The 15810-nt window shown below is 48.8% G+C and overlaps 1 protein-coding gene across 4 annotated transcripts in view; it reads right to left on the minus strand.

The window, feature by feature from the left end:
* The window catches only part of PPARGC1B (PPARG coactivator 1 beta), a 114869-nt gene extending 111074 nt beyond the window's left edge, over positions 1 to 3795 (minus strand). For all 4 annotated transcript variants that reach the window (XR_014294001.1, XM_082620582.1, XM_082620584.1 and 1 more), the window contains exon 1: positions 3687 to 3795. Coding sequence is in view for 3 of the 4 variants with exons in the window: in XM_082620582.1 (XP_082476708.1) it covers positions 3687 to 3764 (78 nt within the window). In the remaining variant the exon portion in view is untranslated. The remainder of the gene's footprint in view (positions 1 to 3686) is intronic.
* Between the last annotated feature and the right edge of the window lie 12015 nt (positions 3796 to 15810).

Consider the following 15810-nt stretch of genomic DNA (forward strand, 5'->3'; position numbering starts at 1 on the left):
TTAAGAGTGGTTATGTTTCGGTAAGATTACATGTTTTCAATTTTTTTCTTTATGCATGCCAGTATTTCCCAACAATTCTATAATTAAATATTTTTAAACGATAACAGGTTGGACTTAATGATTTAAAGTTCCTGCCAACTCTGGGGCGGTGGTGGTGGGATGAATTGGGAGATTGGGATTGATATATATACACTAATATGCATAAAATAGATAAGTACTAAGAACCTGCTGTATAAAAAATAAATACAATTCAAAGAATTTTTTAAAATAAATAAATAAAAATAAAGTTCCTGCCAACTCTGACATTTTGGGCATCTATGATTGATGCCCCAAGTGACTTCGAACAACCCATATTTAGTGTGGGCTTACTGTGTGGCCTTTGGAGCCTAAGTCATTGCCTACAGCTGCAGCCCTCTGCATTCCTCTCTTCCATACTCTGCCCAGCTGTCTCCCCAGCCAGCCTGAGAGCTTCCCTCGTCTGTAATTCCTGTGCCTAGCCAAGAGCTGAGCAAAGGAGCTCAGCATGGTGACAGGTGCCACGGGGCACAAAGAGATGAAAGGCACAACTCTAGTTCCAGAATCTTACTGGGACAGAACGCACACACAAAGTGCTTGGTTGTATAACACAGACTAAGAAAACCAGAGGCTAGAGAAAGCAGGGCAAGCCGGGTTGGGGAGGCCTGCTAGAGCAGAGGGCCATGCAGGAATGGTGGGTGAGGGCACTGCAGGCAAGGGGCACAGCCTGAACAAAGGGAAGCCAACCCAAAGTCCTTTGGGAACATGCCCCAAACCTTTCCAAAAAACTTTCACAATCCTTGGTCTACCGAATTTCTGAACTTTGCCCTGAATGGGTAAAAGTTAAGTCTCCTAAACAGGAGCCCTCCCTCTATCTAACCCTGGGTTAGCCACCAAACACAAGTCTTTGGGATAAAGCCGATAAATTACTTTTACTCACTCTCCCCACCTCTTCCAAAGGGGGGAGGGGAGGAGGGGAGGGCCAGGGAGGGTCTGGGGGGAGGAGGGGAAGTTGCAGGAACAACAGACATCTCACATGCAAACAGTGCTCACCGCAAGCAACCGAGGGCCTTCACTTGCGGCCTTCTCTTGCGGCGCCACCAACCCCATTTGACAGATGGAGGAAAGGAGGCTCAGAGAGTTAAAATGGCTTGCTCCGGGGTCACCCAGCCAGAGAGTGGGGAAGGCGACTCCACTCAGGCCTTCTGACTCCAAGTCCAGTGCTATTTCGAGGTAACACACAGGACCTGGAGTCAGGAGCCCTGGATGGCTCTGTCACCCACTGGCTGCGTGGTCCTGTACCAGCCGCTCAGCCCTCACAGCCTCTATCCCCAACTGTAAAATGAGGAGGCACGCGATGACCCGCCCAGGTCCTCTTCCGGCTGGCTCTATGAGCCTTCTAGGGGCGGCTGCAAAGCTCCCCCTATCAATTACATTTCCCAAGTTGGGCCGGCAAAGATCACCAGAAGAGCCTCAGCCCATCACGTGGTTAAATAAATAAAGCAAAACGTCCCGGATTAACTTTCACTGCACTGCTTCTGCTGATACCTGATTACCCAATTTTCAAGTTTCCTTAGGTGAAATATCCCTGCCGGGTAGGCACTCCGGACGGCTAAAAGGGCAAAAAATTATTGGTGAGCCAAAGAACACAGAAGATGGAGTTAAACCCAAAACGGACAAGTTCTTGCTATGGGTCTCTGAACAAATCTCTGGCACTTTCAGGCCTCCTTCATTCGCGTCTTAGGGAGAGGTTTGGAGTCACCCCCAGACAAGTAAGAGGGCCGAGGGCAGAACTTTCCTAGTGGCAACTCGGTCCACCCCGCATCCAGTCCCCCTGGCCCCAGGCTGTCGGCTGGGGGGCTGGGGGCGCCGTGGTGGTGCCAGGGCTGGGATCGGCCTTCGGAGCAGACATGGGAGCGGGGCGAGTGACTGCGCCCGGTGACCGCCGCGGGAGCTACACCGCAGTTTCGTCAGAGGTAAACGTACGCGCCCGGCGCGCGCGGCGTGTGCACACAAACACACACACCCGCGCGCGCAGACCGTTCATCACACTCTTCCCCCGGCCCGGAGAAGCGCGATCACACGCCACCAGCCGCTTCGGCCCCTGCCCGGAACCCACCCAAGCGGGCCCGCCACCGACCACGAGGCCCCGCGGCTCCCTGACGCATGGACGTCCGCAGCGGGCGAGGACCGGCCTTCTCCTGCGCGTGGCGGGCTTCCTCTCGGCGACACCCCGCCACGCCGCTCGGTTCCAGCAGCCAGCCAGGACTCGCCACCCAGAGTCCGCCAGAGCTGAACGTCTCGGCTGCTGCGTCCCCTCCAAGTCGCATCTCAAGGCAAGAAGTCAGCTAGCAAGCCTCTCCCCGCCCACCCGGTCCCATGACAGCTGCTGCCGCCCAAAGACAGGCAGTTATAACAAGAAGCAAAGTTTCCCTCTCTCCCCTCCCACATCCCGCCCCCCCCCACTTCCCCCTCCCTTCCAGTGTTATGCAAAACAAGCCGGCAACGGCGCTCCGACTCCAGGTACCAAACCAGCCCTAGCGAGCCGCGCCCGGGAGCGCCCAGCGGCCCCTCTCGGGGCACAGGCATGCGCCCGCATCCGGGGTCTCATTCTCGGCTCCGCCGCATCCCCAGCCGCCCTGCTACCGGCAGCGGGGCGGCCGTAGAAAAAGCCCTAACTATGGGGCCAAACTTTATGCTTGCAACAGGCATGGGGTGGGGAAAACTGGGGAAGGGGTGGGGGGCGCGCACGCCTTGTGCTGGCATTTTCGGTGCAGCTTATCCCAGCAGCAACCCTCCCCGCCCCTGTCTCCAAGTCACCAGCTTCCTCGCCCCCCCCAACTCCCGGCACACCAGGGCACCCTCTCCTGTCACGCGCGTGTCTCCGGTGGGGCTCCCAGGCGCCGCCAGAGCCCGGGACGCCGCCTCGCCTTCCCTTCCCCCAGCATCGCCGAGCGCGCACCGGGGCCGCGCGCCGCAGGGGGACCCAGGCATCCCCAGACAGTCCTCCGCCCCCATCCTGCCGTGCTTATCCCCCCGGGGGCTCCGCCGGATAGCGAAACCAGGAAGGTTTTATCCCCGCCTGCATGTCCACGTGCCCCGCAGACCCCTATGCCTTCAGCGGGCAACTGGCAGGAAACTCCGCGCTGCTGGCGCTTCGGGGGAGCCTTGGTGGGGGGCGGGGGGCAGCAGCAGAACGCGGGGTATCCGAGACTGGAGGATCAGGGGACTCCGGGGACCGGGGCAAGCGCCTGTACCCGGGCCACAAGTCCACGTGAAAGTACGGCAGCAAGTGCCGGGAGCCTGAGGGCGCGCCTCCCGCACCCAGAGCCAGCGTAAGGGTCCCCCACACCTTGGCGGGGCTCAACCTCCCCAAGGAAGCGTGGAACCCCCCAGGTCTGCGGGCGTGGGGGCCGGACTCCAAGCAACGAAGGCTAGACCCTCCCCAGCGGCCGTAGCGCCCCCAACGCTCCGGCACGCGCGGGGGGACCTCCAGCTCCCAGTCCCCATAACGAAGCGCATCGCAGGGTGCACGGAAGCGGGGCTCTGCAGCCTGGAACCCCCGATCCCCCCAACACGCCCACCGCTGCCTCCCGGCCTCCGCGGCTGCGGCGGCAGCCCCCGCAGCTCAGCAGCCCTGGCTCCGGGCCCGTGGCCCCTGCTGGCCGTACCTGCGTGTCGGCGAGATAGTTGAGGAAGAAGGAAGAGAGCTCTTCGTCCAGCAGCGCGCCGCAGTCGTTCCCCGCCATCTTCCAGCCGCGGCTGCAGCGTGCGGCGGAGTCAGCGCCGAGCCGGCCGGGGGGGGAGGGAGCGAGCGAGCGAGGAAGGGAGGCGGGAGGAGGGAGAGAGGCCGGCGGGAGGAGGAGGGCGGAGCTCGGGCCCCGGCTGCCGCAGGGCAGCTGGCTGCGGGGGCGGGGCCGCGCGGTGCCCGCTCGAGCAGGGGGTCGCGCCCTCACTTTCCTGCGCAACGTCTGGCGCCGCGATCCTCGCCCGCTGCCCCCTGCCCGGGAGGAAAGCGCCCGTAGCCTGGTGACGGTGCCCCAGCCGACAGTCCGATGCCTGCGCAGCAATGCGGGCAGCCCACCGCTCCTGCCAGAGCGAATCACGTTGCGTTAGCACTGGGCGGGTCCTTCGAGACAACCTGCTTCGGCACAGCTGGGGAAACTGAGGCCTGCGAAGGCAGAGGACCTCGTTTGAAGCCACAGTGCAATTCAGTGCAGGAAGACAAAGCCCAGGTCTGGCTGCCCTGGAGGCTTGAGTTTGTCATGCCGGGCTGCAGGCCAGAGAGGGAGGGATGCCATAGGTCAAAGGTAGAGAAATCCGGGAAGGCTCCTCAGAGGGAGTGGCTTTTAAAAAAATCTTTTCCTTAGAAGATACGTTGACCCATATTCCAAATGTAACCCTCTCTCTCTCTCTCTCTCAAGTATCCCCTCACTCCCTAATTCCCCCCAACCCCCCCAAAAAAAAACCCCAAAACTGGGCTTGCCTGGTGGCACAGTGGTTGAGAGTCCGCCTGCTGATGCAGGGGACACGGGTTCGTGCCCCGGTCCGGGAAGATCCCACATGCCGCGGAGCGGCTGGGCCCGTGAGCCATGGCCGCTGAGCCTGCGCGTCCGGAGCCTGTGCTCCGCAACGGGAGAGGCCACAACAGTGAGAGGCGCTCGTACTGCAAAAAAAAAAAAAAAAAAAAAAAAAAAACCAAAACTTCAATGACTTCTCTTACCGTGGCCCACGATGTCTTCAAATGGCCAGCCTCCTGCATGCTTCCCCAAGCCCACTGGCCTCCTCCCAGTTTCTTGGGTGAACCATCTCACAACAGGGTGCTGTCCCCTGCCAGCGGACATTCATCTAGTAAACCACATCTTCACCGCATCCTTCCTTGCTGCCCCTCAGACTGTCAACCCATTCCCTCTCCCCCCACTCCCACCATCCTGGGCTCCTTTAGTTCTGCAGGCCTTTAAAACACTGGTTAACAGTTGACATTTTACATTAGTTTCAGTGAAGATTTGATTTTGGAATCTCTTCCTACTAGACTCTAAGACCCATGAAAGCAGGGCCTGAATCTGCTTTTGCACATGCTATGTCTCCAGTGCCTGGCATATAGTAGGTTCTTAATAAATAATGTGTTAACTAAAAATCCCAGAGGATTTTGATCCCCCATTACCACCACCACACATTGTGTAGATAAGGAAACTGCCCAGAGTCAAGGGTGCACATGGAGTGAGTGTCAGAGCCAGAACCAGAGCTTGGGTCTCCTGACGCCAACCTTGAACTATCATCATGCCCTGCTGTTTGCCAGGAGATGAGGGCACCGCCTGGGTAAAGGCAGGAAGGCGGGAAGATTTAGCCCTGTTTTATTGGGCCCTCCTGCCTCCTGCTCTCCTCCCACCCTGCACTCACAAGGGCTGACCCACCCTGCCTGCCCTACCTGGGCTCCCTCCCAAGCCAGAGGAGGAAACAGGGAGGGTCCACAGTACACCTGCTCAGACTTGAACACCAGGGCAAGAGCTTCCTTCTTCTCCAGCCTGAGGTTCCCAGAACCGCAGGGCATGATTTCACTCTTTGGGCTTTAGACCAATGCGCCTTTAAGGGACAATGAATCCCAAGAGAAAGCCTAGGACTTCCCCGGCAGTCCAGTGGTTACGAGTCCACGCTTCCAATGCAACAGATGCGGGTTCGATCCCTGGTCAGGGAACGAAGATCCCACATGGCACGCAGCCAAAAAAAAAAAAAAAAAAAAAGGCGAGAGAGAGAGAGAGAGAGAGAGAGAGAGAGAGAGAGAGAGAGAGAGAGAGAGAAATCCTACATGTAACCCTGGAGCACTAGCCTGGGAGTCAGTAGTCCCAGGTTCTGGTCCAGCCCACGACGTCTCATTCCAATATTGGGCAACTCAGGGAGTTAAGAGCATGGGCCCTTTAGTCAGATTGCCTGGTTTTGAACACCTGCAAGTCATTTAGTCTCAGGCCTTGGTTTCCTCATTTACACAAATGGGGATCATAGAATTACTTACTTCAGGACTTCCCTGGTGGTGCAGTGGTTAAGAATCCGCCTGCCAAAAAAAAAAAAAAAGAATCCACCTGCCAATGCAGGGGACACGGGTTCAAGCCCTGGTCGGGGAAGATCCCACATGCCGCAGAGCAACTAAGCCCGTGTGCCACAACTACTGAGCCTGCGCTCTAGAGCCCGCGAGCCACAACTACTGAGCCCATGTGCCACAAATACTGAAGCCCTCACGCCTAGAGCCCATGCTCCACAACAAGAGAAGCCACTGCAATGAGAAGCCCGTGCACCGCAACGAAGAGTAGCCCCTGCTCACCACAACTAGAGAAAGCTTGCATGCAGCAATGAAGACCCAATGCAGCCATAAATAAATAAATAAATACTTTAAAAAAAGAAAAAGAATTACTTCATAGGGATGTTATGATGAGCGAGGAGATGACATATGGAAAGTGTTTGGCACAGTACCTGACTTCATGGGGAAAATGCTAACCTCTCTGGTTCTCTGTTTCCTCATCTGTAAAAATGGGGATAAAATATTTGTCTCTCGGAGGCCCTGGCCAATGTTACTTTCCTCTCCTCCAGCGCTTACAGGTTGCTGGCTACCTTGAACTCCAATCGGTCTGGATTTGAATCCTGGTGCCCACTAACTTTGTGCCCTTGGTTGTCTACTTAACCTCTCTGAGCCTCAGTTTCCTCCAGGTAGGGATCTTGTGAGGATTGAATGAAAAAAATGTGTGTAAAATAAATTGCCTAGCCCCGCACCTGGCAAAGAGGAAGTGCTAATTCTCACACTCATCATCGTCACCACCATCACCAGTGTCATCAGCATTAGCACGAAGGACGTGAGCTCTCCTAAGGCCCCGCTTTCCTGCTGTTGCCCATAGACACCAGAGTCAGAGCCCCACAGGGGCTTGTTTCCAAGAAGTGTCCCTACCAGATCCAGCCTGGCCTCTGATTGGTGTTGTGCCCCTTTTAACCCAGGGGCCATTCTTGGAGGGTCCCCAAGGCCAGCCATCTCTAGCCTTGGCCTGGCAGAGCTGCAGTGCCAGACAGGGCCTACCAGGGAAGCCCTCAACAGCGCTCGCCCAATGGCTTTTGTCTTTAAAACCCTGATGTTGATAGAAAAGCCACAAATTGCCCAGCTTCGGGGCGTTTCTTACTAACCCCTGTGTCCTCAGAATGGGCTTCTGGCTGGCAAGAAACTCAGGTGAAAAGGCACCTCACCTGAGATATCCAGCTTCTTTTACACCTTATCCCAGGAATTCCTTTATCAAGGGGCAACCACAGAGTCAACCTCATCACCTTCTCTGATCCATAAAAGCCCTCAAGAAACCTAACAGGCTAGATGATCTTATGCAGTTAGCTTCCCCTCTCTGAGGCTGTTTCCCAACCTGTAAAAACAAAAGGGTCGGGCTAAACCAACCTCTACTGAACACTCCAGCCCAGATATTCTGGCAGTTTATAGGTATCAACCTAAACTTAACAGCTTTTCTGTACTGTGCATGTGCCAGACACCTGAGTTTATATCATGTCAGATTGTTTTCAACAACCCTGGGTAGTCGGCAGTGTGATATCCATTTTATGACTGAGGAAACAAAAGCTTAAAAGGGGTTAAAGTGATTAGCCCAAGACCAAGCAGTTAGAGACACAGCTGAGATCTGAAGCCAGATCTGTGCATGGTCTAAGCCACAGACCCTTGAAAGGGATTGAGGAAAACCTCACACCAGCAACCCCTCCCGGGAAGCTGGAATGGTGGCACATTTCCTATTTTATGACTTTCAAGTGAAGGGCAATAATCATGCCAAACTTGGACTTCATGTGCCTCCACTCCCTATCTCCTCTGCCTTTTATTGGCCTTGCCTCTCCCGAGATTAGTGAAAGTTTGCCCTGCCCGTACCCTGGGCGAGGCCCAGACCCGCTCCAGGCTCCATGGAAATGGCTACAGCAAAGTGAACCTATTTGACTTGAATATTTTAGTCACTACCAACAAATCCTCAAAAGTAAAAAAATCAGTGTTTTCTCCCTTCTGATAATAGGAGAATGCTTTACTCAGATATTACAGCCATGATTCTCAAACTCTGGAGTCATGTCAGTCACCGGGGCCCCGTCAGCAGAGATTATAATTCAATAGGTCTACGGTGGGCCCAGGCATCTGCATTTCATAGGCTCCCCTAAATGACTCTGCTGCAGGAGACTACCCATCATTCAATAGATGTTTAATGAACACCTACTATGTGCCAGCCAGTGTGATCAGGGAACACAACAGCTGCCACCCCTGCCCACATTCTATTCAACACAACTGCTTAGTGAATTCTTGTCGAGCGAATGGGGGAGATAGGACATGGGTCTTGATAATCACTGAGGTTTCCTGCCAGCTGCCCATAACTCTGTGATCCTCTGACCAGACCAGGGAGTCAGACGCACACCTATTTCCCACCTATTTCTCCAGTCCCAGGAGGCAGGGACTCAAGCCAAGAGGAACTAAAAAGTTACCTGGTTTATATTGTTAATTTAGAAAGCCAGCTCCATCTTCTATTGGATTGTAGAACTTGAGAACTGTGGAGGGGCAGTGGAGGGTATGTTATCCACCAGCTTCGCTGTACAGGTAGAAGAATGTGGCGGAGGTCATACAACCCTTCAGGGGCAGAGTCAGGACTAGTAGCCAGAGCTCCAGATTGGGTAGTACTCAGGTGTCTTCACAGGACAAATTTCTCAGGGCTGAGGCTGTGGAAGACATCATCCATTTGTGTCAGTCGAGGGTCTCGGAATTGGGGACAGGGGCTTTGGCCCTTGAAAGTCCATCATAAGCAAGGCATTTCTTTGTGTTGCCCTCTTCTTCCTGTAGGGCTAACTTATAAACTCACCAATACATTTGGGAGATACTTACCAGATCACTTTCTCTTTGACACACTACAAATGATGAAAGGGTTTCCAAATCAGCCGGTGAGGGCAGTAAACAACTGTGAAGTCAGCTATGACTGTTTTGCAGTTTTGCAAGGACGGATTTTCATTCACCCTCCTCTACCTTGTTAATGACTGTGCACAAGTATGGGAATCATGAAGCAGGGTAGGAAGAGAAACACCAGCTTTTTCCCCATCTGCCCACAGAGCAAAATGATCCCAGACATGTGTGACATATAAATGGGCCCTCCTTATGCCCATTTGACAGATGGAGAAACAAAGGCCCAGAGATGTGAATTATTCTTTTTTTTTACAGAGATGTAAATTCTACCAGGTTATTTTATATATATATATATATATATATATACCTATATCTATCTATCTATCTATAGATAGATCAACCTATCTGTCCCACCTGACCTAGAATTTTGTGTGGATCAAGTTCACTTACAAAGGACTTTGAATTTTACATTCACAATCCTAAACCATCAGTAATGCTCCTTTGGAAATTTATCCTAAGGGTCTGATTCAAAAGCTAGGACCACTACAGCATGATGTTTATGTGGATAGATAAATAGATAGATAGATTCAACAAATATTTTTAGAACCTGCTGGGTGCTACAGGCCTGTGCTACAGGCCCACAAACGGTAACCATAATAACAGTCTTTGCTCTCGCTTAACTCACAGCTCTGATCTCCACAACATGCAGGAGAGAGACTAGTTAACCCGCAGCTTGCTAGGGAGGGTGTAATAAGTTCCTTAATGGAGGAAGTTGGGAGGCTGAAAACTGGGTGGGGCTGGGAGAAGAGTCCAGGGGAGAGGTGGGATCCTGAGCCAAGACAATAAAAGTAGTAGGAGGGATATGGAAGAGCGGGTGGACTGAAGCCATATTTTAGAGGGGGGATCAATAGTCTTTGGTCATAGGTAAGAAATGGTGGGGGAATTACAGGGAATGGTCAGGACACCCAGGTTCTGGCTTCAGTGGATGATTGGTCTTAGAAGATAGGCAACTCAGAAGGAAGTCTCCTAAGGAGTATTTTCAGATGACTGTGGGATGTTCAAGGGGAGACATAAAAGGGGAGCACATTGATGCCAAGCAAAAAATTGGAAAGAACCTCAACATCTAGTAAGACAGTTCAATTCTACAACTAGTTACAGACAGTAGACAAAAGCTCACACATGTGCGCAGAGAACTGTGTCCAAGGATGTTCAATGCAGTATTGTTAATTATGGTAAAAATAGAGGTTACAGGAAAAATGAACTGTGTGGTGAGATCACACAATGGAATATTAAATACTTGTGAAAGTCAATAACAGCTGCATGAATCCACAAAGATAAATCACAAAAGCAATAAGTGAGATCAACAAGCAGCCTAAGGATACACACAGTATTATGCCACTTATGTAATATTTTAAAATATGCAAAATAACACTCCATAACGTTGGTCAATACATGTATATGAAGTAAAAGCATAAACACGGGACAGCAAAGACACAGATCATTTTAGGAAAGGAGAGGAGAGAGGGATCCAGGGCTGGCTTCGTGGGTGTGCCACCTCATGCGTGCAGTCACACTGGCCCTGGGCATGCTCTGCTGTTGCCATCTTGAAATTCATAATGATTTTTGAATAAGGGTTCCCACATTTCACTTTGCACCAGACCCTGCAAGTTATGTAGCTTGTCCTGGCGGGATTAGAGTACATTGTACGTGAGAGAGCTCCAATTGTACCTGTGATTTTTTTTTTAACTCAAAAAAAATTTTTTTTAAATTCATTTAGGTATTTATTTTTGGCTGTGTTGGGTCTTCGTTGCTGTGCACAGGCTTTCTCTAGTTGTGGAGAGCGGGGGGCTATTCTTTGCTGCGGTGTGCAGGCTTCTCATTGCGGTGGCTTCTCGCTGCTGAGCACGGGCTCTGGGCGTGCGGGCTTCAGTAGTTGTGGCACGTGGGCCCAGTAGTTGTGGCTCATGGGCTCTAGAGCGCAGGTTCAGTAGTTGTGGTGCACAGGCTTAGTTGCTCCGCCGCATGTGGGATCTTCCCGGACCAGGGCTCGAACCGTGTCCCCTGCATTGGCAGGTGGATTCTCAACCACTGCACTACCAGGGAAGCCCTCAAAAATGTTTTTAAAGTATCAGTATTTGTTAAATCTATGTAGTGTATTGTTCCCTGTGCTTTTTTTTTTCTTTTTTTTTTTTTTTTTTTTGCGGTACGCGGGCCTCCCACCGCTGCAGCCTCCCCTGTCGCGGAGCACAGGCTCCAGACGCGCAGGCTCACCTGCCCAGCCGCCCCGCGGCAGGTGGGATCCCCCTGGACCGGGGCACGAACCCACGTCCCCTGCATCGGTAGGCGGACCCTCAACCACCGCGCCACCATGGAAGCCCCCTGCGCATTTTTGTATGTTTGAAATATTTTATAATACAAAAACAATGAAGATGTAGTTATATAAATAGTGGTTTATTCACTTGAAATACGCCGCAGAAGGTAGAAATCTATATGGAAAATGTACAGGAAAACATGTATAACATTAAGTGAAACAGGATTATAAAAATGTTTGTAGAGTGATTATAGTTATATGCATAAATGTACATGTAAAGTGTGTATGTTAGAGTGACATAAGGAGTGTAAACAAATGAAATGTGATTAGGATGGCAGAAATAATTTCTTTTAGTATTTTCATTTGTGTTGTTACAATTTTGTTTTTACAATAAATGAAATAAAATGTAACTTGCTGTCTGCTTTCTATACTAAAAACGAGCTCCTCTGATAAACTATGTTGCTGAGTGCTGTGTTATTTAAGTAACAAATACGCATTGTAGCAGGGACATTTCAGAGACTCAAGATCTCAACATAAAGGAGTAGTTATGACGGAACTTTTGGGAAGCCTCCCTAAAATGAGGTCTGAACTGGAAGTCAGGTTGGAGTCCCACTCTGGCACTGAACTCACATTTGGACAAATCTCTTCTCCAAGCTAACACTCAGATTCCCAGTCTGCACACCAGTGGGCTTGGACTGGATCAACCACCCCAAACATGCCTTGGATGGGTGTCTCCCCGAGACCTCTGCCTTGACCGTGAGATGCTCTGATTCCCTCTCCCCTTTGCAGGGGAGATCATCCCAGCCATGTGTAGTTTGGCAGAAGAGACAGTTGGAGTAAGGATACTGAGAGGAGAATCCAGGTCAGTAGGTGACCCCAGGAGTATTTTACATGGGGTAGAATCTCCTTGGCTCCTGGAGCAGTCAGAATGGCAGAGTCCCAGGGAAAGGGCATGGCCTTACAGGCAGGGCAAAGCATAGAGGGCAGAGCATGGCATCATGGGCACAGCATCACGGGAGCCGCAGAGTATCCTGGGTACAGCATGATGGGTGCAGCCCTGCTCTCTTCAGCTTCCCTGAGAAAGCTGACAGACAACTCAAAAGAAGAAAAATTGGTTGAAAGGGAATATTCCACCTTCTGTCAGTTATTTTATTATTTTTTCATTATAAATTATTTTAAATTACACATGACATAATTATTTTATCCTTGTATATAAAAAAAACATAAACAATACAAATAAAGGACAAGTTTCTGTCACCAGCCCACCCAACACCACTCCCTCCCCACAGGTGCCCACTGTTAGTGTTTCATGAATGGCCTTCCAGAAAAGAAAAAAAAAGGGATTTTTCTTTGTTTTATATATGCCTTATAAGACCTAGAAACCCTCAAAGTTTCATTGAGACTTTTAAACAAAAATGGAATCCTACTATAATAATTACTATTTTGTAATTTCCTTCTTAATGTGTCTTGGAGGTCTTTCCGTATCAGTACATATAGATCTACCTATTCCTTCACATTGATGCATGGCTTTCCCCAGGGTGAGTGTGCCATGGACTTGATTTGTAACTGTTGGTCCAACATGTTTCTAGACTTATGTTCTCCAGGTTATATGGTCCTGGTTATATCACTAAAGAATATGCAAATCTGGGGATAGAAAATAATGACAATGGATGCATTCCTTAATTCATTCAATCAACAAAAGCCTGTGGAATGCTTACTTTGAGTATACCCTTCATCTTTTAATATACAATCAAGCCAGATATGCATATATGAGTTTTGAAAATAATATCAGTCAAGTTGCTACATTGTTTGAAATTCATTCATCATTCCTTCATGAGCAAACTACTTTGTGCCAGGTATTCTGCTAAACTTTGTGGGACTATACAGTATTAGTTGTGACTGCTTTGGTTGCAAATAACAAAAAACCCTACTTAAACTGGCTTTAACAGGTAATGTATTGGCTTCCATAATTAACACATATAAAGGAGGAATGTTGCCAGGAAGATGTGGAAGTTCATTTCTCAGCTCTCTTTTCCTCTGTGTCAGCTTCATTCTAAGACAGGTTCTCTCCTGGTGATGGCAAGGTGGTATGCTCCAGGCCCAAACCCAATCCTCTTAGCAAGTCCAGCAAAGGAACTGTCCCAGTTGTCCAGCAAAAGACTAGGATTCACTCTGATTATATCAGTTTGGCTCAAATGCCCAACACTAAGCCAATCCCTGCTCTGATTGGTCAGTACTGGGTTACATGCCCACCTCTGAATCCAGGAGTCAAGCTGTTTCATGCAACCCCCCCACCCCCAAACCAAGGTTTCTTAACAAGAGACCATTAATTTGAATGGGAAATAATTATATCCTTTTTACTAACTTCAAACTGAAATTTAGCATTTCCTTCTATTATGAATGTAGCAAACAAAGCACAGCAGTATTAAAAGTTCCTATAACTTTGGCACCAATAGAAATCACAGAGATTTCATATCATATCACAGAATATCATTTGTGTTCATCACTATTTTGAAATTATAGTAGCTATTAGACCAACTAGATCTTGTGTGTTAATAAAAAAATATATATTATTACTATATCAAAATTTCTTTTTCTTATCATTTGATAACTATTTCAATATAATTGACTTCTTTTCAATCATTTGTAGTTGATATTAAGCATTTAAAAACATCAATCTGAGGAGGGGTCCATAGGCTTCTACAAACTGTCAAGGGGTCCATAGCACACAAAAAAGGTCTAGATATAGTATGGGGGAGGGTGTCTCCCTAAAAGGAAATCAGGTGCCTTTGCCAGCGGAAGAGGAAAAGGTGCTGAGTAGGCAGAAACAACTGATGTCCACACCAAAGGGATACAGAGATGAATCAGATGTGAGCCTGCCTCTAAGCCAGTTAGACAAGGAGGCCCCTGTAGATGCTCTGGTCCAGCTCCTTCGTTTTATACATAACAAACAATTAAGACCCAAAAGCGTAGGGACTTAGCTAAGGCCACCTAGCAAGTGGCAGTATCAGGACCCAGCAAAGGCTCCCCGACTCTAGACCTGCTTCTTTTACTCCAGCCTCTTCAGGGTAGGTGGGGAGGGTGCAATGGAACCCCAAACTCTTGAAGTTAAACAACAGCACATACAAGAGGGGGACATTTAGAGTGCGAAATGCCTATATTAAAAAAGGAGATCTGAAATCATAACCTAACTCTCCACCTTATGGTACTGGAAAAAGAATGAACCAAGTCTAAAGCAAGCAGAAGAAAAGAAGTAAAATGATTAGAGTCAAAATTAATGAAGTAGAAGAACAATAGAGATAAATCAGCAAAAACCAATAGCTGGCTCTTTGAAAAGATCAACATAATTGACAAACCTTTAGCTAGGTTGACCAACAGAAAAAGAGAGAAGATTCAAATTACTAAAATACAAAATGAAAGAGGGGACCTTACTGCCAACCCTACAGAGATAAAATGGATTATAAGGGAATACTATGAACAACTGTATGCCAATAAATTAGATAACTCGGGTGAAATGGTCAAATTCCTGGAAAGATACAAACCATTAAAACTAATTCAAGGGACTTCCCTGGTGGTCCAGCTGTTAAGACTCTGCGCTTCCAATGCAGGGGGCCTGGATTCAATCCCTGGTCAGGGAACTAGATCCCACATGCCACAACTAAAAGATCCTAAGTGCCACAACTAAGACCTGGTGCACCCAAATAAATAAATAAAATAAATAAATATTTTTTAAAAAACGAATTCAATGAGAAATAGAACATCTGAATAGACCTGAAACAAGTAAAGAGATCGAATTAGTAATAAAAAAAAAAACTACCCACAAAGAAAAGCCCAGGTCCAGATGGTTTCACTGGTAAATTCTACCAAACATTTAGAGAAGAATCCATACTAATTCTTCACAAAGTCTTCCTAAAAAAAAAAAAAAAAAGGAACGAACACTTCTCAACTCATTCTAACAGAGCAGTATTACTCTGATACCAAAACCAAACAAGGACATCACAAGAAAAAAAACTACAGACTATCATCTCGTATGAATGTAGATGCAAAAGCAGTACACAGGGGGATTTCCCCGGCGGTCCAGTGGTTAAGACTTGGCACTTTCACCGCAGGGGGCACAGGTTCCATCCCTGGTGGGGGAACTAACATCCCGCATACCACAAGGCCAAAAAACAGGAAAAAAAGAAAAAGCGGTACACCTAAGGACTTAACCACAGGATTAAATATCATAATGAAAAGAGGTGTATAAAGATGTCGCTCATTCTCAAAGGATTCCCATCATCAAAAACAATGAAAGACAATGGTGATTAAATGTAATGTAATGTAATGAAATGAAATGTAAGCATAGAAGTTAGTGGGACCATTTTTTTAAAATATGCAACGATAATTCTTAAGAATATTTTGTTCCATAAACCAGGATTAATAATACTTCTCTGTGACACCCTCCAACGCTTTTAGAATTATCTTGAGGACCATTTAAGACAAAGATGTGAGAGTATTTTAAAACCCTCCAGTAGAATAATTACTGTTGGGACTCTTTACAGTTTATAGAGCATGGCCCTACTCATGAGCTCCATTCCATTCC

The sequence above is a fragment of the Mesoplodon mirus genome (genome assembly GCF_964341445.2).
Source record: "Mesoplodon mirus genome assembly, chromosome: 5".
Taxonomy (NCBI): domain Eukaryota; kingdom Metazoa; phylum Chordata; class Mammalia; order Artiodactyla; family Ziphiidae; genus Mesoplodon; species Mesoplodon mirus.